Source organism: Oryzias melastigma, linkage group LG5 (genome assembly GCF_002922805.2).
Source record: "Oryzias melastigma strain HK-1 linkage group LG5, ASM292280v2, whole genome shotgun sequence".
In the NCBI taxonomy this organism is placed as follows: Eukaryota; Metazoa; Chordata; class Actinopteri; order Beloniformes; family Adrianichthyidae; genus Oryzias; species Oryzias melastigma.
In genome coordinates, this window is record NC_050516.1 from 34,714,689 (window position 1) to 34,742,219 (window position 27,531).

The 27,531-nt window shown below is 34.0% G+C and overlaps 3 protein-coding genes across 4 annotated transcripts in view; 1 reads left to right on the top strand and 2 right to left on the bottom strand.

The window, feature by feature from the left end:
* Window positions 1-1,387: 1,387 nt before the first annotated feature.
* Window positions 1,388-9,564, bottom strand: si:ch211-157b11.14 (uncharacterized protein LOC799552 homolog). Of its 2 annotated transcripts, XM_024269137.2 has the most exons (4): window positions 9,329-9,564; window positions 4,534-6,817; window positions 2,798-2,914; window positions 1,388-2,551 (listed from the first exon to the last, which is right to left on the bottom strand). In XM_024269137.2, the coding sequence occupies exons 2-4, from the start codon at window positions 6,794-6,796 to the stop codon at window positions 2,475-2,477; spliced, it is 2,457 nt and encodes an 818-aa protein (XP_024124905.1). In that variant the 5' UTR covers window positions 6,797-6,817; window positions 9,329-9,564; the 3' UTR covers window positions 1,388-2,474. The 2 variants fall into 2 exon arrangements, with proteins under 2 accessions (XP_024124905.1, XP_024124907.1); XM_024269139.2 differs by lacking the exons at window positions 1,388-2,551; window positions 2,798-2,914 and adding an exon at window positions 3,194-3,361.
* A 5,653-nt stretch (window positions 9,565-15,217) lies between these two features.
* On the bottom strand, window positions 15,218-24,998 carry lg5h1orf159 (linkage group 5 C1orf159 homolog). Its single transcript, XM_024271229.2, has 9 exons — window positions 24,760-24,998; window positions 23,131-23,211; window positions 22,960-23,044; window positions 20,881-20,976; window positions 20,748-20,804; window positions 19,759-19,893; window positions 18,217-18,242; window positions 18,093-18,117; window positions 15,218-16,500 (listed from the first exon to the last, which is right to left on the bottom strand). Exons 2-9 carry the CDS (start codon window positions 23,200-23,202, stop codon window positions 16,397-16,399), a joined length of 600 nt encoding a protein of 199 aa, XP_024126997.1. The 5' UTR covers window positions 23,203-23,211; window positions 24,760-24,998; the 3' UTR covers window positions 15,218-16,396.
* A 498-nt stretch (window positions 24,999-25,496) lies between these two features.
* Window positions 25,497-27,531, top strand: part of iho1 (interactor of HORMAD1 1) — a 6,058-nt gene continuing 4,023 nt past the window's right edge. The window contains exons 1-3 of the mRNA XM_024269112.1: window positions 25,497-25,584; window positions 25,829-25,894; window positions 26,067-26,217. Of these exons, the coding sequence (XP_024124880.1) occupies window positions 25,842-25,894; window positions 26,067-26,217 (204 nt within the window). The 5' untranslated portion in view covers window positions 25,497-25,584; window positions 25,829-25,841. The remainder of the gene's footprint in view (window positions 25,585-25,828; window positions 25,895-26,066; window positions 26,218-27,531) is intronic.

Genomic DNA, 27,531 nt, shown 5'->3' on the forward strand with positions numbered 1-27,531 from the left:
TAAAATATTAGCTAAATGTCAAATTAGTAAAAAAAAAAAAACTTAGTTTAGCCAAAAGAGCTAATATGTATCTGAAAAAAATAGCTAAACTTCATTATTTCCTAAAAAACGTGAAAAGGCCTAAATTAGCTAAAACAGCTAGCTGAAATATTAGCTTAACTCCAAAATTGCCTAAAATATCTTAGTAAATGCCAAAATTGTCCAAAAATCTAGCAGAATGCCAATTTTTTAAACTTTAAAACAGTAACTTTTAAACATAATAAAAAAGCGAAAGATAACATCGGTCCATTAATAACAATAAAATAAAATGATCTGGAGGGCCGGATCCGGCCCCCGGGCCTTGACTGTGACACGTACTTTCAAGCGACATGACTTCATTAGAAATTTGTGGGCGGGACTGTTGCCATGGAGGAACCCCACCCCCACTCTCTACCACTAGCTTACAGCCCCTCATAACCACAAGCTAACATTATCAGTGCAGCAATAATGGAGATTCCAGCTCAGACGAGGAAAACAAAGACGTTCATGGATCTATTTGTCTGTAGGTGGATGCATCAGAATGGAGCGGAGCAGGAAGCTTGTGGCCCACCTAGTGTATTTTCTACACCACAAATACAATCTTTATTAAACTACTTTATTCTGCTCCTGATTCACAATTTGTTCAAGTTTATTGGTTTAGTTTACCATTTGTAATGTTAACACAATATAGAGTAACAACCAATAAAAAATAAGGAAAAGGTTGAAGCTTATGGAGCTCATTTGATGCATTTCCTTTAAAACTCAACAATGTCCATTCTGAGAAGTATATACCATCAAACAGAAAATCTTCATTTACAAACAGATACAAGTAAATCAAATCATTTGTATATGTGTATTGTAATCATTTACATTTTAACCTTTTTTTAAACTGCAAAAGCGAATAACTTAAAGCATCAACAATGACTTCCTCTTTTCACATTGCAAACTGTTAGGTTTAAATATAAATTTGACATGTATTCTGGGTTCCACCACTAAATAGCGCAGCGGTCTAAACTTCTGACTCACATTCAGAAGGTCATGGGTTCAAACCCAGCTCAGGGATAATCCACATTAAATATTTTTTGTTTTACTTTTACATTTTTCAACATTCAATTCATTCCATAGTTTTATTCCAAGAACATCTCACCTTAACCTTAAAATAATAAATACCGGTTAAATTATACTGTCGAACCCTTAAAGTAAATACTTTCTGTGTATTTTTTCAAACTCAATTGTGTTTACTTTATAAACAATTTCCTGTCATTTTAAATAAATATTTTGTTAATTCACAATTTCCTGCTCTATTAGCTATTTTAATAGTTTTTTTTAGTAATTTCATTAAAGATTTCATGATAGTTTTTCCTGCAGATATGGAACAACTAATGAACAGTAAACAAGATACAAACTTGTTGTTTAATACATCCCTGATTTTAAACAGAATACCAATACATCTAGAAACTTTACGTTTTATTGATTTTATATATTTGAATAAAGAAGTACTCAGAAATGCTATTTTAATCTGAATTTTCTTTTTGTATGTCCTCTGTCATGAGAAAAATGCCAGTTAAAAACAGCAAAAAAGCACATTTTCATCAGATTGAGTCTTACAGTCTTATCAAATTTACATCTAAAAAGATAAAATGTTTTCAAAATTATTTTAATTAAATTTGTGTTTTGTGTAGGATGACTAAACTACTTTAGGGGGAAGAAAAAGATTAATATTCCAAAAATATTATTTTATTTACATTTATTTCATGATGAAAAAACAAATCTACAGATTAAACTTGTACAGTTCATCTCAACATCCTTTTTCTCATTGGAGATGACTGTTTTGTACATTAGTCAAATTCAAGGTCAGTCATGTCATGGTTCAACCATTAATAATAATAATAAATTCATAATTGTAATACTAATATTAATACTGGATAACGGAGGTTATTCAACAGCTTCCAGAAACTACCTCCAACACTTGAGAAATTATGATTTGTTCAAGTTTGCAGTAAGAAAGGTCAAATCTGTTCGCTTTACAGTAAAATTTCTGATTTGCTGATCAAAAAATAACAATAAAAAAACAGTTAAGTAAAAGCATTAAGTGCAGCATTTTCAATCATATCTAGTTATGGTTTCGCTGTTGCAGCTGAAACAGATCATTCAATGTAAAGAACTTTTTTGTACAAAATTAATAAATAATTCCATTTAATGTGATATATTTCCTTAACTTAAAACACAAAAGTTTTCTTATGTGTTTAAAATAATGTCCAACAGTGTAAAATAACAGAACAAATGGCACAAAACTCCATATTTGTTTATCCAACACTTTTCCTTGTTGGATTATATTGAAGTCCTGGTCCAGAAAAACCCAAGAATGCAGCAGCAGTTCAGGCTCAGAGCAGAGAAGCATCTGGATGGACCCGAGGGAAACGGTTTGGAGATTGATGGGTCTGTCAGAGTCGACCCTAAAGAGGACCCTTCTTCTTCACGTACTGCCGCAGGTACTGGATCGCTGACAGGGCGCTCACATTCGCTAAAAGAGCTGCAAAGAAAATCAATCGCATCACATTTAAATGTTTGCAGATTCTGTCCCTCATGTTAACATCTCAACTTAAAGTTTCTCCAAAAGTTTAGACTCTTGGAGAGACTAATATGTCAGGAGAAACCTTCATTTTTTATTAAGTAATCAAATATCTTAAAGTAAAAAGGTCATTTTAATCCACATCCCTCCTGTTTTCACAGGAGTTGTGTTGTTCACTGACAGAATGATGTAAGAAAGGTTTAATACCTGCTTTCCAGGCATCAGCAGCATCTGGATCAGAGGATTTTAGGACCCAGGAGGCAAAAGCAATGCAGACCAAACACATGTCTGACTGCTTTACCGTGGAGAAGATCCCATATTGCTCTAGAAGACAAAAAAAAGTTATATAAAGATGAAAAAAAACCCCTGAAAAATAAAATTCTACTGTAAATCCTTTGAAGCTGATGTTTTTCCTTGTGATTAGGAACTCCTTTAGGCTAAACTGTGAAGGGTACGTCACAACATAAGCATCAGCTCCAGTTAAAGCTACAATCAGACCTTCTTTCTTAGAGATATTGAAGCCAAACACCCCAAAAGTAATCATTTTAACATCTTCTTTCTGCAACTTTATAAGTTTTTTTCAGCATTTACAATTGATCCTGATACAGAAACAGAACTTCATGTAAAGATACGGACACTCCGGGCATGAGATGCACATTCACCCAAACACGGGTTCTTGAATGTCTGTTTAGCTCATGGAGTTCATTCATTCATTCAGTCATTTATTCATTCTAGAGCAATCTCCACCACCAGCCAATGAGACCCAAAGTGCTGTACAAAGGGAAAGCAGAATACATTAAGACATGAAAACAAGCTTAAAACAGATAAAAACCAATATAATAATAAAAGGCAACTAGGCAGATACTAGTAAAAGTTTGGTTTTAAAAGTCTAATAGAGTTTAGATTCAAGCACAGCAAACACACAGGTCCGAGGACCGCAAGGACTTAAGGGAAGAATATTTTAAGCCTTGGGTCATTTGGACCCCTTGTGGGGTTAACGTGTTATCCATCCCAAGACAAATGTGGATTAAGATGGACAGGATTTCATGACTGCCATGGACACCAATGAAAATCAAAAATCGTTGAAAAAAATAAAAAATAAGTTCAGCGCGCTGTTTTGTGGGGTCAAGATGACCCCACTCCCAACGTCAACATACCTAGGAGGGTTACAAGAAGACTAGAAAGGTAAAAAGGTGCAATACCTGCCAATGATTTAAAAAAACAAAAGCTAGAATTTTCATAGCTGCACAGGCAACTAGTTAGTGCTCAGACTGTGTATTCACACTGGACCAGCAGGGTGGGGCTTCTTCCTTTTTTTTTTTTTTTTTTTCCTTTTACTGGAAGTTGGATGAGGGTTTAGTACAAATCTCATGAATCTTGCTACAGGCTTTTCTTTCCCAGCTCTATTCCCATGTATGAAAGACTTGGTGTCATAGAATTCCAGCTAGTCACAAACCGCGATTATTAATTTCTCCTCCATGATCAGTTTTCAAATGGTTGGGACTTCCGTGAATTAAAGGGGACACCATCACTAACAAATCAGAGTCCCTGATTGGTCATTTTTTCGATAATTCTCTTATGGACATAAACCCATTTGTGCAACTGGCACTAAAACGAGAACAAAAGCCACAGTTTTGACGGTCCTTAAGTCCAAACAGAACTCCAAAACATTCTGTTTTAAAAAACATACATTTATTTTCAATCAAGATTAAAGTATATTTCGTCTAAATGTTATTTCTTTCCCTTATTATGAGGTGGATTACCAAAGTGCACCTGGTCCGACCCTTCTGTCAAATTTTAGAACCCTTTGTGGCCCACCGGTCAAAAGGTTTCCCACCCCTGGTTTACAGAAACTGTTCATTGAACTGTTTACTCATGGACAGTCGAGGGTGAACGTAGCTTTACATGTCTGTTTTTTTAAAGCAGCCAAGGCTCTCACTCACTTGTTGTCCATTGCATGACCTTCTGCGGCTCCTCCACTCTCCTGAACACCTCAGGAGAAACCAGGAAGGCTCTTCCCTCTCCAGGTGCTGCTGCTGTGTTCTCCGTCTCAAATGGAAACGTCCAGACTCCAGATCTTCCGCACCAGATGCTGCCCTTGTCCAGGAAGCTGATCCTTCGCAGTGACTGCAAACTCTTCCAACAGCAAGATCCACCGCTGGCTGCTGCTCCTGAGCCTCCATGAGGACCGGCAGATTGGAGGAAAGAAAACGGAGCTATGCTGATTTTATCCAGCTCCTCACAGTCTGAGTTCATGGTAGCGTAGTGATGTTCTGGGAATGTGAGGTGTCTGACTGTCGGATGAGAAAAGGAGAAAATAGGGATGGGGTTTTCCCTAAAACCCTGGACAGAAGTTTGGGGTAAGTGCTCCATAAATGCACTGCAGGTGAAGATAGGAGTCACTGATACGTCCTCTGGGTCACAGAGCTGGACACACGCCACGTTCACCTCAGTCTCTGTGAAAAAGTACTGAAACTTGTCGGAGAAAGACGCGTGTTGGTGGGTCGCCGGTACGTCCATGCAGAACAGAGAGGAACAAACGGGTCTTTTCAGAGTTAAATCATTGTTGTCCTCTAAATTCTGAAACACACAGCGAGGTAAACTGTCACCATCCAGTAAGGACAACAAAGACGAGGCCTCGTATTCAAGGCCGTCCATGTTGAACAAAGATTTGCTTCTTTTCATTGGTTGTGGCCCCATGAATAAAGTCTTCTGAGAGTCAAAAAGTTGTCCTGCTGGCTCCTCTAGAGGAACGGGAGTAGCTCCCCCTTCAGAGATCGTATCGTCATCAGAACAAGAACAACTGGGCTGTGTTTTGCTGTCTGGATCAGGACTTGCGTTCCCGCTCGCACCAACAAACTGCCAATACTCCTCCTCAAAGTCGGAGGTGGAGAACTCGCAGCCTGACTGCTCGGGTTTGGATTCCTCCGACTGCGTGAAGTAGTCAGAGTCTGCGGTGTCACCTGCGTCCGTCAGCTCGTCGTGTCTGGGTGACCTGCTTGTTCCCATCCTCAGGTGTAAAATATCGTTTATGGTCAGTTTTTCCATGTCGTCCCAAAACGCGGAGATGGCGTACACGGGCCGAGTGTTGCCCTCAGCTCTGGCGTAGGTTTCAGGGCAGTCGGCGACAGAAACCGGTGCTGGGGTCGGACTGAGTGTTCCTGAGTTTGTGTTCTTGGTGCATGTAGAAGATTCACCTGCACTTTCTGAGGTTTCCTGAGCAGCAGATGAGCTTCTATCAAAACAGTGATTGTGTCCTTCCTTTGTTTGGTCTGTGCTTTTATGCCTGTCACTTGTGAGCCGTAAGGAGCTTTGGTTTTCCTTGCAAAGGTCTTGAAGAGAATAGACCTCCCTTGATTGATCAGGTTCTGGACTGGAGAGCTCCTCAAAGTCATGACAGTGCTCCATCCGTGTGGATGCTGGTGTGCATTCATTGGTGGTTTCTTCCAGAATCTCATTATTCTGCTTGTTTCCTAAACTTTTACTTTGTTGTGACTCCGTGTCCTTCACTGCATTTGACTCCATTTCTTTCTCCTGGTCTGCATCATTTCCTGTCGATCCCTCCTGCACTCGACTTCCCTCATTAGTACTTTTTAGTTGACGTTTTTTTTTCAAAGAGCTTGAACGCCCCCGCTGCCTCGATGGGTTTTCATTCACCGTCACGAACCAGCGATCCTTCTCCGCTTTCGCCTCTGCAGCGTCTGCCTCATTCAGATTCTGCAATTCTTGATTACAAGGAGTTGAATCAACTTCCTCTGAGGAGTTCTGGTCACTCTTTGTTTGCAAATTTCCATCTTTACTGAACTCCTTTGCCTCTCCTGAACTCTGATTATTGATGGCGTCAGCCTGCTGTGCTCCTGTTCTGGTCTTTGTAGTCCCCTTGGAGTCCATCCCTTCTGCGCTGATGGCATCTCCTCCACCGATTTCCACCTGTTTCACGCTTGTTGCAACATCACCCACACGTCCACTTGTGTCAGGCAGCTCTGGAGTGTTGCTTTCCCTTCCATCACTGTTTGCATCAGGGCTCCTTTGTGTCTGCTGCTGCGCTGCAGCTGAAGTGGAACTTCCTGAATCCTCGGCATCGCTGAGGCTGCAGTCATCAGGGTAGGCCAGTGAAGCCTGCGGCAGATCGCACTCCTCGCTCTCATCACAGAAGCTGCTCCAGTCATTCTCTGCAATGTGAATGCTGTGATCCAAATCATCCATTATTACGTCTCACATGTTCTCCTGTGAGGGGAAAAATAAAAACAGAATTAGCATTTTCTGAAGTTGACCTTTGAAAGGTCAAAGTCAACAAAGCAACTCCCTCAGTCACATGCAGAAGCCCAAAATATCCAGCGACCTTGAACTAAGTTATGTGATCAGAATTTAAATTAATAACTAGTAAAGTTGTATTACCTACAATAATGCTAGTGTGAATGTTTTTTGCTGAAAGTAGTTGCTGAAAATCCTGAAGCTTTTTGCTAAAAATGCAAAAGCTATTTGCAAAATGTTATATTTGCTAAAAGACTGAAAATTTTGTTCAAGAAATCTGAAAGAGCGCTGAAGTTGACATAAATTTCAGAAAAATTTGTAGTAAAATACTTAAAAATCCCCCAGACATGCCAATTTTGCAAAATTGTTTAGTGTGTTGCTGAAATATGAGCTGAACTCCAAATTAACCCCAAAAAAGCTAGCACATTGCTTAAATACTAGCTAAACTCCAAAATAGCCTAAAGGTAAACTAAATTAGCCAAAAACGTTAGCATGTTGCTAAAATATTAACTAAACTCTAAATAAACCTAAAAAACTCAGTAAAATAAATTAGCCAAAAACGTTAGCATGTTGCTAAAATATTGACTAAACTCAAATTAGCCTAAAAAAACCTCACTAAATTAAATTAGCCAAAAATGTTAGCATGTTGCTAAAATATTAGCTAACTCTAAATTAGCCTAAAAAACTCAGTAAAATAAATAAGCCAAAAACGTTAGCACGTTGCTAAAATATTAACTAAACTCCAAATTAGGCTAAAAATACTCAGTAAAATAAATTAGCCAAAAATGTTAGCATGTTGCTAAAATATTAACTAAACTCTAAATTAGCCTAAAAAACCTCACTAAAATAAATTAGCCAAAAACGTTAGCATGTTGCTAAAATATTACCTAAACTCCTCATTTTTTGAAAATTACTACAATCTACTTACATTTTTGAGATTTGAAGACTTTCTCATTAATTTCTATGGGGCACATTTTGCTCGATATTTCAAAAACTGTAAAGTTTATGAATGCCAAAAATACAAGCAGTAATGTCCTGAACAAGCTGAACAATCCTTCAAGTATATTTTCTAAAGTACACTTAAGTACAAAAAGGTATTTACCAAGTATACTTAAAAGGTATACTGGAAGTTTACTACCAAGTATACTTCTTTGTACTAAATTGGCCCACTTTTAGTTTATAATAAGTAGAAGTGGACTTAAAGTAAACTTTCTGGTATACTTCCAGTTTACTTATTTTAGGTTTATGAAAATATATTTATATACTTCGTACACCATACACTAAAATATATCTTGATAAAAAGTTTAAGGCTAAATTAATTTAGAATTGTAGTAAGTATAAACAACATACTTAACAGGAACTTGTAGTTTATCTCTAAGTACATAAAAGTGAACTAAAAGTATATTATGTTAAGTTTAGTTTTGAAAAAGTTTACTTAACACAGACTTGTAAAGTTTATCTCTAATAAGTACATAAAAAGTATACTTAACGTATACTATCTTAAGTTTAGTTAAAAAAAAATTGTGAATTACTTAAAATAAACTTGAGTATACTTCTTTTTGGTAAGGGAACTTTTTATACCAATGCAAAATACAAACAACAAAAAAAAAAAGCTTATAAAGTTACAATGTCAAAATAAAACACATCACAAGCATTTCATAAAAGAGAATAAATCAAAATGTGGTGAGACAAAAGAAAGAGAGACCTTTAAAACAGGCAATGATTTAAATCCTAACTGAAACACTGAGGAACAAATAAGTTAATATTAATAAAAACACTCACAAAGCTGTTGTTTTTTTCTGTTGCCTTTTTATTCACAAAAACCTTTTTTTCAATCTAAATTGACCCCAAAAAGCAAGTTTCTGACATTATTTTAAAATACTCTCCCTATAGTCCTGTTATATATGGAACACTTGAAGTATTCATGAAATACGAGAAAAATATCAGCTTTAAAGTTTTTTTCCCCTAAAAACTGATAAACTACTATGAAAAACTCGAGTCACATACAGTAGATGTTAACTATGATTTCACTTATTTAAAAAAACATGTGGTTAAAAAATGGCAACAATGTCAGACTTTTATTCTTGCAATTTAAGATAAATTCGTACTTTTTGGGATGAATAAAAGTATGCTTTTTTTTTCCTCTATACCTTTTTTTCTAACACAAAAATGAGCAAAGTGAAAAAGATTTTATTTTAAATTCCAAAAACATTAGAAGGTCATGTGACTTTGGTGTCACAGAGAGTGAAATATCGAAGCTACATGAACAACAAAAGGGAAAAATATTTAATAAAAATATTTTGATAGCAGATTTAGTCAATAATGGCCTTCTTTATAAGCTTGTTAAAACTTTTTGGAGTTACTAAAGTTGCTTTAAAAAATATTTGAACTGACTTCAAATCAAACTTTATTTACAAAAAGTCATACTACAATTAAAAACCGAACCAGATTCAATCCTTCACGACTGTATTTTAACGATCTTACCAGCTGCTGACACGGTTCTTCCGGCCTCAGAGTGTGTGTTCTGTTTTCCTGCAGGAGCATGTCAGTGTTCATGTCCTTCTGCCCTTGCATGAGGCAGACGAGGCCCTCACGCTCGCTGTTATAAATAGCGTCGTATACCCTGTCGCACGTGACGTCCTTCACTTTGAGAGGTCTACATTTCACTTTCCCAAAATAAAAGAATCAACAAACACAGATATTATGGTTAGAAGTCCTTATTTCAGTATTTAAACAGAGCTAAGATCTTAAAAAACAAACTTTCCTGTCATTTTTACAGTTTTAGATCATATTTTCTCCCAGTTCAAGCATTTTTGACATTTTATTACTTTTAGATACATTTTATGGCCTATTTTATGTATTTAAACAGAGCTAATAATTTTATAATCTAATTTTGTTGACAATTTAAAACTTTTACACAATATTTATGTTATATTTTAAGCATTTAAACAGAGCTAAGATTTTTAAATCTTAACTTTGTTGACATTTTATTACTTTTAGATAATATGTTTATGTCTTCTTATGCTCATTTTAACAGAGCTACCATTTTCAAGGCCTAAGTTTGAGAGTTTAAGAGCTAAGATTTCTTAATGCAAACTTTGTTGATATTTAACTTTTAGATAATATTTATGTTCTTTTCAATTATTTAAATAGAGCTACAATTTAATAAAAACAGCTTTCTTGTCATATTATTTGTTTTTTGCTATTATTTATCGAATGTCCTATTTTAAGTATTTAAAAAGAGCTAAGACTTTCAAAACCAAACTTTGTTGTCATTTTTATTACTTTTAGTTAAAATGTATGTTTTATTTTAAGCATTTAAGAAAGGTCAGAATTTGAAAACCTAATTTTGTTGTTATTTTATTCCTGCTTGTGTTGTATTTTTGTCCTATTTCATGCGTTTAAAATGTAAGAGTTTTATAAACTACATTTGTTGACATTTAATTTTTTTTTTTACAAAATGTTATGTAATAATTTGAGCATTAAAATGGGGGCAATAATTTCATCATCAAACTTTTTTTCATTTTATGGCTTTTTGGATATATTTATGTCCTATTTTAAGGATTTAAAGACACTTAAAGATTTTAAAACCTTATCTTGTCATTTTTATGTCCCATTTTAAACATTGAAACAAAGCTAAGATTTTAAAATCTTTTGTTTGTTGACATTTTATTTTTTGCAAATATTATTTATTGTAATATTTTAAGCATTTAAACAAATTTAGGATTTTTAAAACCAAAGTTTGTTGACATTTTATTACTTTCAGGTGAATTTTATGTCCTATTTCAAGCTTTTAAGAAGAGGTAAGAGTTTTCAAACTTAACTTTTTAAACATTTTCTTACCTGTAAGCTAACATTTTAATCCTATTTAGATATTTATAGATAGTTAGGAGTTTTACAAAATTATTTTGTTTTATTTTTATAACATTTAGCTCATATGTCTTCGCTTTTTCAATTATTTAAAAGAAAGATAAGAACTTTAAAACTTAATTTTGTTTTATATTTTTTACTTTTGTTAAAATCTATGTCCTTTTTTAAGAATTTTTAAAGAGCTACCATCTTTACTACCTATTTTGTTATCTTTAAATTACCTTTAAATCATGTTTTGTGTCCTATTTTAAGCAGTTTAACAGAGCTAATAATTCATAATTAGGGGAGCCACATTCAGACCGTCTGTTTAAAAAACCCAAAAGTTTTCACATTAAAAAGTAACTGTAAAGGAAAAACTTAGTAAAATGTAATAAAAGTAAAGTAACCGAAACTTTATTCAACTAACAATTGAAGTACAGTACGAATCTTAAGTCCCAATTTTGAAAGATTTTTCTGCGTGTTTTACCACATACAATCAATTGGAGGTCAGTAAGCAGAAGCAGAATTATGGGACACTGGAATAAGAGGTGGATTTTTTATTTTTAAACAAATTCTAATGACTTATGATTAAAAAATACAATAAGAGTCACTTAATTAGCTTTGATATAAATTTGCTTTGCTAGATTTACAGATTTCGGACTGAAAAGCATCAAAAATTGTAAAATAAGCATTTTTTTAAACTATCTGCTGACATCCCTACCACTAATATTTACCAGAATAAGATGTGCGGGAATCTTTTATTTTGAAAGGAAGTCATGTATATCAACAGTTATAAGCAAATTTGAAAAAAAGGCTCTTTATGTTTGTGCTTCATTTATGGACACTTTCTGTCATGCAGCCCTTCTGTCTAGAAAGTCTCTCAGCTTCCGATGGAAAATTGAGTTGTTTAAGCAACATTTCCATAAAAACTTTCCTTCATGAGGATCTTCAGGGTCTGTAAACACCTGAGACACGTTCAGAGATTCTCAGAATTCCAACCTGCACTTGAAGCCTTTGAAGGTTTTCCTCGTCTTCCAGATCTTACAAGTGATGCCTCAGATCTCAGGAACATTTTTGGACCTCAGTGGCTCACGTAGCAGGCTGGGATTGTTTGTTTCTCAGGTCTCCAGGGTGGAACCAGTTATTTATTTATTCATTTATTAGCTAAGAACATGGACAGATGGAGCGATATCTGTGATTAAGTCCAGCTTTGCTGCCTCATCCCAAGAGGAACTTTGAATCAGCACCATGGACAGCTTCACCAGCATGTGGCTGACAGACATGGTGGCTGGTGTTGTTTACATGTCCACAATAAAAATGTTGAAGAGGAGTAAAACTAGAAAAAATATCTATTTGAATACATATATTATGTAATTGTGAGAGCCAAAAACTCCCTGATTATTTCACATCCTTTTGTGGCCACCTGCACATGCATATTTCTGACAGCAGGGGGCGGTGTCGTCCCAAAACTGTGTATGTGTGTACAGTCAATGCTAAGAACCATTTATACAGGCTGCATAAAAACATAATTTGTGGCAGTTTTTCTGAAAAGTTGTAATAAAAGCTGGGATATTTTTTAATACAAATTTTCCACTAAAGGCTTAGTTGAAAGTAATTTTATTCAACCCCTGAAGAAATGCACGGCGTTGATGAAATTGTATTAAAAGTTGCTTTATTTTTTTATAAGCCCAGTATTTTTTTGTCCATATTAACAAGTTTGTAGCAGAAAAACTCGAACATTTTTTAATAGCAGCATTTTTTGTACCAAAATTATACCATCTTTATTATTATACTGAAAAGTTAAGTTTTTATATTTAGTCTATATTTTGAAAATTGTGCTTGATGTTTGGTGAAATTGGTCTTTTTCAGAAAATGTTTTAGAAATTGGAAAAAAAACCTGCAATTCACTATTTTAGTGATGCAATAATACCATTATAGTGTCTTAAACATTATTACATGTGGGTTAAAAGTGATAAAATGCCTGGATGAATATAGTTGTGTCTATTTTAGAGTGTGACAAAGTATTTCTCTGGTATTTCTCTTATTAGTGGTCAGTTTTCCTTTAGAAGCAGTTTAATCTGCACAATAAAAGGGAACAAAAATTAAATATGTCTGGTTATCTACCAACTAGAGAACATATTAGCTCGTATCACCTAGCAACACAGGAAGCATCACAGTTTAGCATTAAGTAATAAAACCATAAATGAAACAACTTGAACTCCGTCAATTCATGGGTCTCGCTCACCTCAATCCCTGCTGGTGCCTGAAGGCCACATTGATTGAAAGAATTGGAGCATTAATCATCACGAAAAGATTGAAAAAGATTTACATTTAGCAAACAGACATACACAAAAACATATCAGGTCCTTGAATGCACCTTGGTTCAATTTGAAATATGGGAACTTGTTTTAGAATTAAGAAACGAGTTTTTGCTTCATAAGAAACATTATCAAAACACTACACACATGCCTCACTGCTTAAGAATGAGGATTTGAAGCCTATAAACCTCACAAATCTCGATAAACCAGGAGTGTCAAACTCAATCACTCAAGGGGCCAAAATCCAAAACACACCTTAGATCGCGGGCCGAACAGGATAAACATTTATTGAACACTAAAACTATTTTTTAAAACTGTAACTTTTTAACATAATTATAAACTATATATATAGCATTACCTGCAATATTGGTAGTGTGAATGCTGTAAGCTGAATTTAGCCGTTGAAGATGCTGAAATTGAAAGCTAAAAACGTTGAAGCCGTTAGATGAAACCGCTGAAGTTAATAGCTGAAAAAGCTGAAGCTGATAGCCAGCTTCAAAAATATAAGCTAAATGCCAAATTAGAATAAAAAACAAAATAAAATAAAATAAATAAAATTGGTAAAACAGCTAGAATTTAGCTGAAAAAATAGGTAAGCTTCAAATATCCTAAAAAATGAATAAAAAAAATAACTTAGTCAAAACAGCAAGTATTTAGCTGAAATATTATCTAAACTCCAAAACAGCCTAAAAAGGTTTTAAAGAATCCCAAATTAGCCAGAGCAGCTAGCATGTAGCTGAAATATTAGCTAAATGCGAAATTAGCCTAAAACACATTTTTTTAAAGAAAATTGGTTAGCCAAAACAGCTAGCATTTAGCTGAAAAAATAGGTAAATTTCAAATATCCTAAAAAAATGATTAAAACCTAAATTAGCCAAAGTAGCTAGTATTTAGCTGAAATATTAGCTAAACTCCAAAACAGCCTAAAAAAGTTTTTAAAAAGCCAAAATTAGCCAAAGCAGCTAGCATGTAGCTGAAATATTAGCTAAATGCCAAATTAGCCTAAAAAACTTAAAAAAATAAAAAAATAAAATTGGTCAGCCAAAACAGCTAAAATTTAGCTGAAAAAATAGGTAAACTTCAAATATCCTAAAAGAACAGATTAAAACCTACTTTAGCCAAACAGCTAGCATATAGCTGAAATATTAGCTAAATGCCAAATTAGCCTAAAAAACGAAAAAAAGAAAAGAAAATTAGTTAGCCAAAACAGCTAGCATTTAGCTAAAAAATAGGTCAACTTCAAAACAGCCTAAAAAAGTTTGTAAAAAGCCTGAATTAGCCAAAGCAGCTAGCATGTAGCTGAAATATTAGCTAAATCCCAAATTAGACCAAAAAAAAAGAAAAAAATAGAAAATTGGTTGGCAAAAGCAGTTAGCATTTAGCTGAAATATTAGCTAAACCCCAAAACAGCCTAAAAAAGTAAAAAAAAAGCCTAAATTAGCCAAAGCAGCTAGCTTGTAGCTGAAATATTAGCTAAATCCCAAATTAGCCTAAAAACGAGAAAAAAAAAGAAAATTGGTTGGCCAAAGCAGCTAGCATGTAGCTGAAATATTAGCTAAACTCCAAAACAGCCTAGAAAAGTTTTAAAAAGAAAAAACAGACAAAATTAGTTAGAGCAGCTTGCATGTAGCTGAAATATTAGCTAAATTAAAAATTAATCTAAAAAATGACAAAAAAAATAATAAATAGAATTGGTTATCCAAAACAGCCAGCATTTAGCTGAAAAATAGGTAAACTTAAAATATCCTTTCCTAAAATAATCATTAAAATTTAAATTAGCCAAAGCAGCTAGCATTTAGCTGAAATATTAGCTAAATGCCAAAATAACCTAAAAAATATTGGTAAAAACCAAAATAGTCCAAAAAGCTAGAATGACAATGACAATTTTCAAAACTTTAAAACTAATTTTTGAAGGTAGGAATATTATTCCAGAACAAATCAACTTAAACCTTAAATAACTTTCAATATTTTACTCTTCATAAAAATATATTTGGTCAAAATAAAACAAGTTAGAAATAAGCGTAAGATAACATCGGACCATTAATAACAATAAAATAAAATGATCTGGAGGGCCGGATAGAATTACCAGACGGGCCTTGACTTTGACACGTGGTCTAATCTAAGACACTCAACCTTAAACCATAGAAACACTAAAGTGCAAAAAATGAGGCATCCTTTACAAAATAGTAAAACAGAAAATAACACCTTCTTTGCAACAGAGCTTTATTCCAGTAATTAAAACATGTCTCACATCAGAACAATGCTTCAATACAAAAACAATTCATTAGGAAGAAAAAAAAAACATGTAAAAAAAAAAAAATGTCAAAAGTAAAAACATCAAATAATGAGGGAATGACTCGTTCTTCTCTCTACTTCACTTCAGATAGCTGTACGTGAACAGGAAACTGGATTTTGTTCACTAAAGTGGACTAATAAAGATTCAAACAATTGACACATAAGCACAATAATTATAAATGCACCTGAAAATAAAAAGACTCACCACAAATCCATCAAACAAGTTAAAGCTCTTAATGGCACAGTTGTTACAGTAATGGCACATCGCGAAGAATTTGGCAAAAGTTCTATTTGTCAAGCAAAGCTCTTAATTTCAAAATTATCATTTATGGCTCGAGATTTTTAGTGTTTTTTGCTGGAGTGGTCAGATAAAGTGCACAAGAAATTGCAGATTTTCTTAAAACATTTGAGAACATTTTAGCAGGATGACATGGAGAAATATATATATATACAAAAAACCACTTTCACTTGTGGAATTTATGACACTTGAGTGGTTTGTTCAACAGACTAAATACATTCAGTTTTCAGTAGAATAAATAAATACAGAAACAGTAAATAAAACAACAGTTCGTCAGTACAGTGCATCAATAACTACGCAAAGCAACACGTGGTTTACTCTGACGGTCCTCAGTGCACAGTTACAAAAACAGGAGCACAACAGAAAGAAATTCCAACAAAATTGACAATCTTCTCATAAAAAATCTGAGTTTACCTTGATTTGTCTCATCTTTTTCCTGCGTTAAAAATGTAGGTTGTGGCCTGAAGTGTGTGCTGGTTATCTCGTCCGCTCCTAAACCCCATCATTGGGACTCACTCAACAATTCGATTAAAAAGTAACAAGATTTTCCATCCAAAAGCCTCCTCTTCAGTCAACAAGAAGCCTTTCAACCACAACTAAAGAGATGAATTTGTTCCTTTTGATGTTTTATCTCTAAAGCTAAGAGGAAAAGCTATTTCAGTTATCTCGATAATGATTTAAAACATACAATAAAAAGCAGAGACTTCCACAGTGACATGGATGCAGCAGCAGCAGCTTTTCTTCCTTCACTTCGGACGATTAAAACCAAACATTCTTCCTGAGCGTTCTCTCCTACACATTGTAAACTCTGGTGGCGGCTGCTGTGGGCGTGGCGGCGCTGTTCCGCGCTGACGCTCCAGAGGACCGCTCCCGACGAACATATCTCGGCTTACGCACTACGAGGAAAAAAACAACAATATTTCAATATTTTAAGTAGATTAGCAACAAACGGTTAAATATATTCACGGGCTAAGTTTTCATCTTTTGTAGTAATTAAAAAAATGGAGTTTAGCAAATATTTTAGCAATATTCTAATGTTTTTGGCTAATTTGTTATCTGCTGGGGCTTTTTAGGCTAATTTAGAGTTTAGCTTCTATTTTAGCAACAGGCTAACATTTTTTGACTAATTTTGTTTACTAAGGAATTTTAGGCTATTTTGGAGTTTAGCTAGTATTTAAGCAATGTACGAACTTTTTGACTAATTTGGAGTTCAGCTAATATCTAAGCAACACTTACAGTTGTAGCTAAATTGTTATTTATTGACGTTTTATAGGCTAATTTAGAGTTTAGCTTCTATATTAGCAACAGGCTAACGTTTTTGACTAATTTAGTTTACCTAGGATTCTTAAGCTATTGTGGAGTTGGCTAGTATTTAAGCAACAAGCTAGCTTTTTTGGAATCGACTGAGGTTTTTTGGGGCTAATTTGGATTTCAACTAATATTTTAGCAACATGCTAACGTTTTTACCTAATTTTTTTTACCAAGGAATTGTAGGCTATTTTGGAGTTTAGCTGGTACTCAAGCAATGTGCGAACTTTTTGGCAAATTTGGAGTTCAGCTAATATTTTAGCAACACTTACAGTTGTAGCTAAATTGTTATTTATTGACGTTTTATAGGCTAATTTAGAGTTTAGCTTCTATATTAGCAACAGGCTAACGTTTTTGACTAATTTAGTTTACCTAGGATTCTTAGGCTATTGTGAAGTTGGCTAGTATTTAAGCAACAAGCTAGCTTTTTTGGAATCGACTGAGGTTTTTTGGGGCTAATTTGGAGTTCAACTAATATTTTAGCAACATGCTAACGTTTTTAACCAATTTTGTTTACTAAGGAATTTTAGGCTATTTTGGAGTTCAGCTAATATTTTAGCAACACTTACAGTTGTAGCTAAATTGTTATTTATTGAGGTTTTTATAGGCTAATTTTGGTTTTGACTAATTTTCTTCACTGGGGAATTTTATGCTATTTTTGAGTTTAGCTAGTATGAAAGTGCTAGCGTTTTAGGCGAATTATGGCACCTACTAAGGTTTTTTGGGCTAATTTGGAGTTTAACTCATATTTAAGCAACAAGCTAAATATTTTTTAAAAATTGACATTTCTTGGGGATTATTAAGCAATCTTAATAGAAAATTTTTCCGAAATTTTGATCAATTTCTGCGCTCTTTCATAGCTCTTTTACGGAATGTCCAGTCTTTTAGCAAATTTAACATTTTGTAAATAGCTTTTGCTTTTTCAGCAAATCCCTTCAGCGATTAAAGTAAATTACGTCACCATATTAAGCAAAAAGCTTCAGCAACTACTTTCAGAAAAAAAAAAAACATTCACATTAGCATTATCGCAGGAAATGCAACTTTTCTAGGTATTCTAGAATTTTGGTTCATAAGATTTTTTTTGTGTGTTCTTTAGACTCTTAAGATCTTTAGGCCTCATTCAACCTGAAACTAGAACCTGTTAAGCAGGATCACAAGGACCTCTACAGAGAATTCTTACCTGACGAAGAGGGAATCATGACAGCCTTAAAGGGGGAAAACAAACACAAATAAGATGATAAAATTGACCTCTCTGATGGTTTTGTTTTTTAAATATATTTTTGGTTATCTTCAAACCAACTTACTGTTTCACTTGGCTGAAAAATGAAAGCTGAAAGAAAGAAAACACAAATATTTAGTATTGCTTCCAAGCAAAACAATATTTCAGAGTTTTGCTTGAAATGCTTCATAAAAAAAAAATAGTTCATGATCAGAAAATACTTTTCTCTCAAACTCAGGAAAAAACAATCCACTAAATCAGTAAGCCCCAACCCCAGGTGGGTCACTTGGTACCGGGCCACAGACAAAAAAGGGAATATACTGTTTATTTTTATTAATCTATTTAACCTTAATTTAAATAAAAAACAATTAAGACGGATTAAGAAATATCTTATTTTCCAACTGTGGCCTGGTAAAATGCAAGACCTTTTAAGAAAATAAATAAATAAAAGGAGTTACAAGAGACATTCATAAAAAACAATGGAGATAAAACAGCAATAACACAAGATTAAATCATTAAAATAACCAGAATCATAAAGCGACATTTTTACCATAACTTGGATCATTTACATTTTATTTTCTGATTCTGAAGGAAGTTTTATTTGTAAAAAGGACCGCATCAGGCTGACTTAATCAAGTCATCTGCTTCAGTCACGTGTCTTCAATACATCCGCTAAATTAAAAGCCCCGAGCTGATAAAGTTGATAAAAAACTAACATTTTTTGGAAACTTTCTTTGAGGAGAAAAGAGCTATTGAGCAAAGGAGGAAGAGTCGGACTTAAAAAAAAAAAAAATCTGCCGTTTACTGAAAAAAACAGGAGTTTTCCTCAAAATATAGATTTATTGAGACAGAAAAATGACTTGTCAATGTAACACGCTAGCTGATAGTAAAGTTCCATACACACAGGATTCACGGTTATTATTATATTTAAAAAAATACCAATTTAATAAATGTTGCACCACTTTTTTTGCTTCATTTACAAACTAAAGTTTGATTTTTCTAGGAAAATCTTCAACCTAATTGTATAAGTTTAAACCAGCTGCAAATATTTTACAGAGAATAAAGATTCAAAAAAATAAAGTTACTAATTAGAGTAAACTATTTCAGAATTCTCCTGCAGCAAAGATAAATAAAGCTGGTATTTGTTAAGAAACTTTAGCACAGGAAATACTCCTCTGTGTTAAAGAGAAGAACACAGTAAATCAAGATTTATTTAAAAATGTGACTCATCTTTTTGCTCTGAAATAATCTGAGCCTGAATTAAATTTTGAGTGTGATTAAAAAAAAAAAACAACTAACATTGAAATTGTTGCTTTTTTACAAATCAGAAACAACTTTGTTTCACTGAATCTTCATGACCTGTAAATTATCTACAGATAGTTTCAATTTGCATTTTTAAACATTTCATATAGCAGCATGCGAGTTAAAAAAGACATTAACATCTGAGCTGGGTTCAGTCCCGCCGTTCAGCTCCTCTGGTTTTAAGCAGCATTAGCCACACCCACTTCCAAAACAATGACACCATAATGGCTGCTAAACCTTTGTTTTTTTCATGAAAACTACAAAAGTCACAGATTATTCTTATGTCCCAACCTTAGAAGTGAGGAGGCTTTTACTCCGACCTTACCTTTGTTCCGCCGGTAGAAGATGTTCGGGAGTCGGCTGGAGCGTTTGAGGTAGAAGAATAAAGCCACAGAGAGAATGAGGAACAAGCTGATCAACAGAGTTCCTAGAAGAAGAGATGCAGCCACACCTGGTCCACCTGTGCACAGACAGCATCATGAACAACAGCTGAAACCTCTGGTGTCACAAAGACAAACGTTCCTGCGAGCTAAAGACCTGAGCTGATCATCATACAGTGTTTATTGCAGGGGTTCTAAAAATAACCTGCAATAGGTGAAATCTGCTAAATAGGATTATGGATGTTTGTAAAGCTGTTTAACTCTTTGCTACACACTTTAAACACATTTCCTCATGAACATTTTCACACTTTTCTCACTTGTTTTAAATGTTCAAAGTACTTCTGCAGAAAAATAAAGCCAGGATGATAGAAGGAAATCAAAGATGAGATCACAAATGAAGATTTGGGTGATTTTTTGTGCAAAATCGCACCAAAGAAATTAAATAAATAAATTACTGAAACAATGAGAACACATAAGGTGATCCGCAATATAGCAAAGGAACACTACTCAGTTACAAGTTACATTTCAGACTTTTTCAGACCTTTTAAGGTCATGCATATGAACAATTAAGACCAATTTCTCCACCTGTTTCCCATTTTATTAATTATTTCCCATTTTATGACCAAAACATTAACATCTTATTGTTTTTGCTGTCTGTGCTGTGACATCTCTCTTTTTTTTTTTTTATTTAAATTATTTGATCAAAATAATTACGACTGAAAAATTATATTTTCAACAAAAAATGTAAAACGGAGAAGTCTCAAACAGTGTAATTTTTAAGGCTCCAATATCAAAATTCAAGACTTTTAGACGACTTTTTAAGGTTTTAAGTCTAAATTCATAAATCCAATGCTTTTAAGACTTTAAGATGGGAACCCCGACAACTTCAGGTCTAAATGAAAACTTTAAGGTGACAAGTGATTTTTTTTCTTACCAATTTTAGGAATGACAGTAGTTACTGTTGTGTGATTTCGGCGCTCCACTGTGTAATCTGTAGAGGACAAAATATCAGCAGGTTAAAAGAGTTTCACCATCAGTTTGATAAGAAAAAAAAATGCTTTTTTTACTGTAGGCGCAGATCGTGACGTTCTCCAGATACACAGCAGCCGAGTCGCAGAATATGCAGACGGTGTTGCTGTTCTCCAGAACACGATAGAAACATCCTGAAGAATTCAAGAGGAGATTTCATGCATTCCGTCCTCTACAAGAGCCTGAAAACAACTAAGTAAATCCTCAAATCCTGGTGAGATAAAACTTTCTAACATGTGACACAGTAACAATCATTTTTTAAAGGTGCCTCGAACTGTTTGAGGTCTCGTGGTTTCTGGAGACTACCGAGCTACTGTTGGGCGAACACCCTGGACAGCTCAACAGTCCATCGCAGGGCCAATTCACACCAAACTGGCAATTTTAGAGCCACCAGTGAACATATGAAGCATGTTTTTGGACTGTGAGTATGGGGTCAAATCAGGATCAGCTTCAAGTAAACGAAAAACAGATTGAAACTTTGAAAATAGAAATAGCCGAAAAAAATGTGGAAATTTGAAAACAAGATGTTGTAAATTTGAAAACAAGATGTTGTAAATTTGAAATAAATAAATAAAATAAAATTTGAAAAAAAAAATGTTTTGAAAATAACAAAAATGAAAACTCGAAATAAATCCTAAAATTTGAAAAAAAATGATATTTTGAAAACTTTTTTGAAAAAAATAATGAAAACTTGAATAAAAAACAGTAAATGTAAAATTTACCAATTGAAAAATAATGTATCCATCAGTAACAGCTACTGTTTTGAATTTTCAGCAGTTTTTTTTTTCCTTTACCAGCTCAGTGGCCTTGTGGAAGAGAGTCCGCCCTGACATTGGAAGGTCGTGGGTTCAAATCCCAGCTCAGTCGTACCAAAGACTAAAAATGGGACCTGGTGTCTCCCTGCTCGACACTCAGCACTAAGGGTTGGATTGGGAGGTTAAACCACATTATTTTATACTTTGAGTTTCACAAACTCTCACAATACTGAAACAGACATTTATTTTGAAAGAACATTTTTTAAAGATGCAGTAAGAAAGTTACAGAAATCCTACACATTTTAATTTATTTTTCTTCTTTATTTAACCAGGAAGTCTCATTATGGGAGAATACAAACTGGAAAAGTCATTTGGACCGGACCGGATCTGCTTAATTTGGTCTGTATCGAGTCCTGAACCTTGCATTTGGTCTGTATTCGGACTGCTGTCAAGCGGACATTTCTGGTTCAAGCCAAAGCAAAACCGCGTGACTAAAGATTTCTTTACTCATTGGCCAGAAATTATGACGATGGGGCAAAGCGATGAGAGACAGAATAATACAGTAGAAGTCCTAAGCTTTGCAACCCTGGGATAGATGTATTCAGAATGAAAATTTGTTCCAGATCAGAGTGGAAATTAACTCTGGTTCACTTTAAGAGAACCAAGTGTATGAAAACACCCTTAAAGCGAAACCAAACAGGGAAGTTGGAGGCTGACTCCAAGAACAGTCAAAATCTAATAATCCAGTCAGAGGAGTGGCACTTAAATGGTTTGGCCAAAACAAAATTCAACTGTAATACCTCGTTTTGACCTGTAGGGGGCAGCACAGAGACAGTTTTTGACTATATTTTAAAGAAATTAAACAAGTTTATTTTAATTAGTAAAAAATTTGGCAAAGACCAACAGATAGAACTTTTAAAGCCACATTTATAGATGCCAACAGCCAAAAAAAGCTCATTTAGGGTTTGGTTACCCTTTAAGTTCAAAGCCTCTTATTCAAAAGATTAGTTAAAATAACAAATTTAAGTAGTGCAAATACACAAATACACCAAATACAAATACAGGTTTTCTTTGCATGAGATTAACGACAGAAAAATGAACAACTGTTTTAGATTTAGTGTGATCTATAAATGGTATAATTGTTTAGTTTAGTTTAAAAAAAAAAAATCACAGTAAAAACACATTTATGTGTTAAAAAAACATATTTCTGCTGGTTCATTATTTGATTTGAGGAAATTTGCTTGAAGATGTGAACATCAAAACAAACACAATTGTAGATAAACAAAAAAATAATGTAATTAAAAGGTGAACATTTCACATCCAGCAGAATACTTTGCTACAGAGTGATACTAAAAGCTTTACCTGGTTCACAGTGAGTGTCATTGGAGCAGGAGCTATTGAGTCGCTGTTTCTCACCACAGCACTCCAGAGAGTTGTGATGCGAGGCCTGTAGAGCAGAAAACATTTGGATTAACAAGGCAAAAGAACATAAACAAAGCAAGAATGTTTCTCCTGCTAACGTCGGGTCTCTACCTTTGTTACAGGCGTCTCGGGTCTTATAAGGATTACAGTAGCAGCTAAAACCAAGAGGAAGGAGAGAGCCATTCCAAGACCCTTCAAAATAAAACACATTTGAGTTAGATATGACTCACTCAGTCACAGAAAGATGCCAAAAATCCACTTTGATGTCCTTGTAAAGCAAGAGTTTGAAACCTGAGGCTCTGGAAGCTCTCATACCTAGAAAACAATGTCGTTTGACACAGAATGTATTTATTTTGAAAGAAAAATGCAAGTGCTGCTGTCTAAAGTAAAATCAATCAAAATTGTTGCATATAAAGAAAAAGAATCACTGTGATAAATTGTATTATTATAAATATTTAATAGTTATTTTAATCAATGATGGCTCAATAGCCACAAAAATATAACAGAGTGTTTTACTAAAGTAAAAAACGGACCTAAAGTGTTGAAAGCTGCAGAACCCTGTTATTAATTGGGCTACTGTGATTAGTCGACTAATTGACAATTAAAATAGTCAACAACTAATTTAATAGTTGATCAGTTGTTACTTTATATTATATGCAGTCAGAGTGTAGTAAAGTGGAAAGTTATAATGACATTCTGCTAGTTTTTTGGACTATTTTCTTTTTAGTTTATATAATATTTCAGCAGCATTCTAGCTGTTTTGGCTAACTTAGGCTTTTTTTGTTTGTTTTTTAAGAGCAATATCTCAGAATTAAAGACTTTTTAAGGCCTTATTTGCAAATTTTCAAATCAAAGGCTTTTAAGACTCCACGAGGAACCCTGGGATTGGACCAGGAATGAATCCATCAGAGGAACAGATTATGTTGGTAAAATGATCCTGAGATTAATGAAAGAAAGAGTCTAATAGGAAGTCAAAAGAGGATGTTCAAAAACGTAGTATTTAAAAAAAATGATAAGAGTGGATGGTGTGAGTGAGGAGGATTCAGAGAAGATTAGATGGAGGCCGATTATTTGCTGTGACAAACACCTAAAGGGAGTAGTTAAGAGACGAAGACGACTACATAAAACCCAAAATTATCTTATAGGTTTAGAATTTGTGCCACACTTCACAAGCAATCATTGAATATGTTCTCAAGAATCTATTTTAAATTCTATTTTCAGCATCCTCCTAATTAACATCAAATTAAACACCTTTGAATGAGCAGAAAAGCTGATGTCAGACTGTAAAAACACACAAAACACCTTTATTTTGTAAAATAAAACTGTCAACTTTACAACTCTGCTCTAAATTATGATTTGTTTTAATTTCATAAGTTCAAAATTGGTTATAGATCCACCTTCTAAAAATTAAAAGGACATTTTTGACTACATTTTCCACAATCCTCCTTTAATCTATCGTTATTTAGTCAAGCTGTGAATAATTATTAAATTTAAAAAATGATTTTATATTCTTGTGAAGTTGTGAGCTTATGAAATTAGAAAGATACAAAGGTAACCGCCTAGCTAACATTACTAGTCATGACAAAACAAACACATAAGCTCAAATACATGGCCAAAAATACTACGATATGTCGTTTAGGACAAAAAAGCAAATATGGTTAAATCTGTCTCAAACTGTTGCTTTCAATTACCATCAGAGAACCACAATGGTCAATGTAGAAAAACAAAAAGTTCACTCACGAAGCGAACCGGCGCCGCTCCTGCCAAATTCCTGGGTGCGGCCTTGACAAGCAGCAGGTCTCGTCTGCTGTACAGGTATCACCTCGCAACGCTCACATTTGTGTGCAGGTTTGTCTGAACTCACCTCTGTAGTCCTGCAACCAACAACCGATCAGCTAGTACTGGGCTGGCCGGCTTCTTCTCCTGTTGGGTTCCGGCGATTGGTTTTACATCTGCCGCTTTACCGCCCCCTGCCGTCCATATTCTTTCACTACATCAACATCACATTTTCCCCAAATCCAACGTTTTTAAAGCTTCAAAAAAGAATATAAGCTTCTTTTTTTCCGATGCTTAAAATATTTTCACACGTCATATCATTAACAACAAATGTTTAAAGACCTTCCTAATAGTTTTGTGTAAACACTAATCCGTGAATGTTCGGTTCCTGCTGGAAAATCCCAATACTGAAGATTTCTTTAAAGTAAAATTTAATTTTAATTGTGATTAGGTTTGATTAAAATTTTCCTCCATTTCGGATGCACATTTGATTATAAGAATTCATGATTTTACTTATTCTAAAACTTTTTTAAATGTAAAAAAATATGTATTTTTAATAGAATGTTTTGCATGTGACTGTTCTGTAAAATGAAATATTAATTCATAGAACGAATCATGCCAAGTCGTGAATCAAACTAATTCATGATTTTTGCTTAACATAGTAAAAAACAAGCTTTAATTCAGAAATGACACGTGATAATTTCCGACAGTCCGTAAATGCAGCACCAGACGGCGGGAATTCGAATCGAAGCGGTCTCTTCCGGCTTTTCTTCACTTTTATGGGGATTTGTGAGTAATTTTATATGAATAATACATTTTTAATGTTTAAAATTTCATTTTTACATCTACCCGGCTGTGTTTATTCATATATATATTCTGAACAGACGTTTATGTCGATGAAGATGATCATTTATTTCATGTTCAACAATGCTAATGTAGCTTGTTTGCTATTTATGCTATCCTCTCCATTCTCTGCTCCAGTGATGTTTGCTAAGATAATATCAATGATGTCAAACTAATCTCTTTTAAACAGGCAACAAAACGTCATGAATACCATAAGAAAAATAAAGCAAACATTGGGAATTCCAAAGGAAACCAGGTGATGCTAAATTGTATTAATTAGCATAAACTCTACTGGTTATTTGCCATTTGTTTTTTCTTGCTAACTTCTGTTGTTAAATCACAAAATTGGAATTTCACCCTAAATATTGTTTTTTATTTAATGAACAAGAACATAACATTTAAGCTGCATTTACATTTTTACTCTACAGTGGAGGGAAACCGGTGGACAGAAGCGGCTCTAATGCTGGTTTGACAGATTCTCAGCTTTTCTTTGGCTCCCAGTTTTGGCTTGAAAATTCCCAGAACACATCCCAGGATCTGAGTGTGTCATCCAGAAACTCCCAACAAAGTTTACAAGAGGTGAGTCTGGGAGTTGATTAATATTTTCTCCTTTTAGCCATCTTCTTGCTGTTTTGCCTACATTTCTATTGTTAATAAAATGTCTAAAATAGCATTGTATGACGACTGTGGGAAGATTTTGAAGCATTGATGAAGATAAATGTTAAGAAACCAAAAATGGGGAGTTGTTGATTGATACAACCCTTCAAAATTAATCTTCTTCTAACCCAGGATTTTGAAGAAAATATGTTAACAATTTTGCTAAATTATATATATCTATATTTATTTTAACATGTCAGATGAATAAATGAATGAATGAATGAAATGGTTTATTTCAAGCAATCAGGTCATAATACATACATAACATATCACTTAATAAATCACAAGTAGATCGCTTGAAAGGGAGTGGAAGGAAGCAAACTTATATAATCCCACCTCGACTCGACCATTTTCTCTACACGAATTATCAATATCCGGTTCAGGACTTAATATCAAATATTAATAAAATCAGGCTATTAAGGATCATTAATATCATTAATGTAATAAAGTTTCAAAGCATCCACAACAAATAATTTATATTAATCAGTAAAGAAAATTAATACCATTGTGATTGTAAAGTTTTCAGTAATCATTACTGCATATTACATAAACAATAATCTAAGTTGAGGAGAGATGGAGACACACGTCTGCTCGTGACCCGGAACCGGAAAAAAAATAGATAAATAATTCAAATGACGATTAACGATTACCTTTTTATTCACTCATCACATCTGACTTATTCCTCCACCTCGTTCCAGCCTGCTTGCACGCGACTCCTCACCTCTTTCCAACACTTGTTCTGGATTATTGACCCTTTAAGTCCTTTGAGTTCCACACCTTCTTCACCTCTGCTCCCTGTAACCTCATCATTTCACTTGAGTTCCTTTCATTTACACACAGTTTTGATGCAGCTGGCTTTCATTCTTCTCCTTTCTAAAGAAAACCTCCACTTCTTTAGATGCTCCTTCACATTTTCCCTGTTCTTTGATATGGATCACAGTGGTTTTCTTTCTCAGCTCTAAACTGATCCTTGGTGCAGTCCCACCTCCACATTGAAGTCCTCTGTCATATCTACAGAAACTCACCTTCTTCTAGCTCTCATCCATGTCCTGAACAACTCCAGCATTCCTCTCTGACTCTCCAGACTTTATAGGGTCAATTTAGGGCTGAAAAACTAGAGTGTAAATTTGAAAAAAATATAAAAAATGAAATTGTAAATTTAAAAAAAAGGAAAAATTGAAAAAAATAAAATTTTAAACTTGAAAGAAATATTGAAAATGTAAATTAAAAAATTAT

Bases quoted from the DNA above. Each gene is read 5' to 3' on its own strand.
- si:ch211-157b11.14 (XM_024269137.2), bottom strand. From the start codon at position 6,796: ATGGATGATTTGGATCACAGCATTCACATTGCAGAGAATGACTGGAGC. The intron at 2,915-4,533 runs GTGAGTGAGAGC...TTTGTCTTCTAG, and splicing joins GGTCATGCAATGGACAACAA to AGCAATATGGGATCTTCTCC. The intron at 2,552-2,797 runs GTATTAAACCTT...TTTTCTTTGCAG, and splicing joins TGCTGATGCCTGGAAAGCAG to CTCTTTTAGCGAATGTGAGC.
- lg5h1orf159 (XM_024271229.2), bottom strand. From the start codon at position 23,202: ATGGCTCTCTCCTTCCTCTTGGTTTTAGCTGCTACTGTAATCCTTATA. The intron at 18,118-18,216 runs GTAAGTTGGTTT...TCCCCCTTTAAG, and splicing joins TTTTTCAGCCAAGTGAAACA to GCTGTCATGATTCCCTCTTC. The intron at 16,501-18,092 runs GTAAGAATTCTC...TTTTCCTCGTAG, and splicing joins CATGATTCCCTCTTCGTCAG to TGCGTAAGCCGAGATATGTT.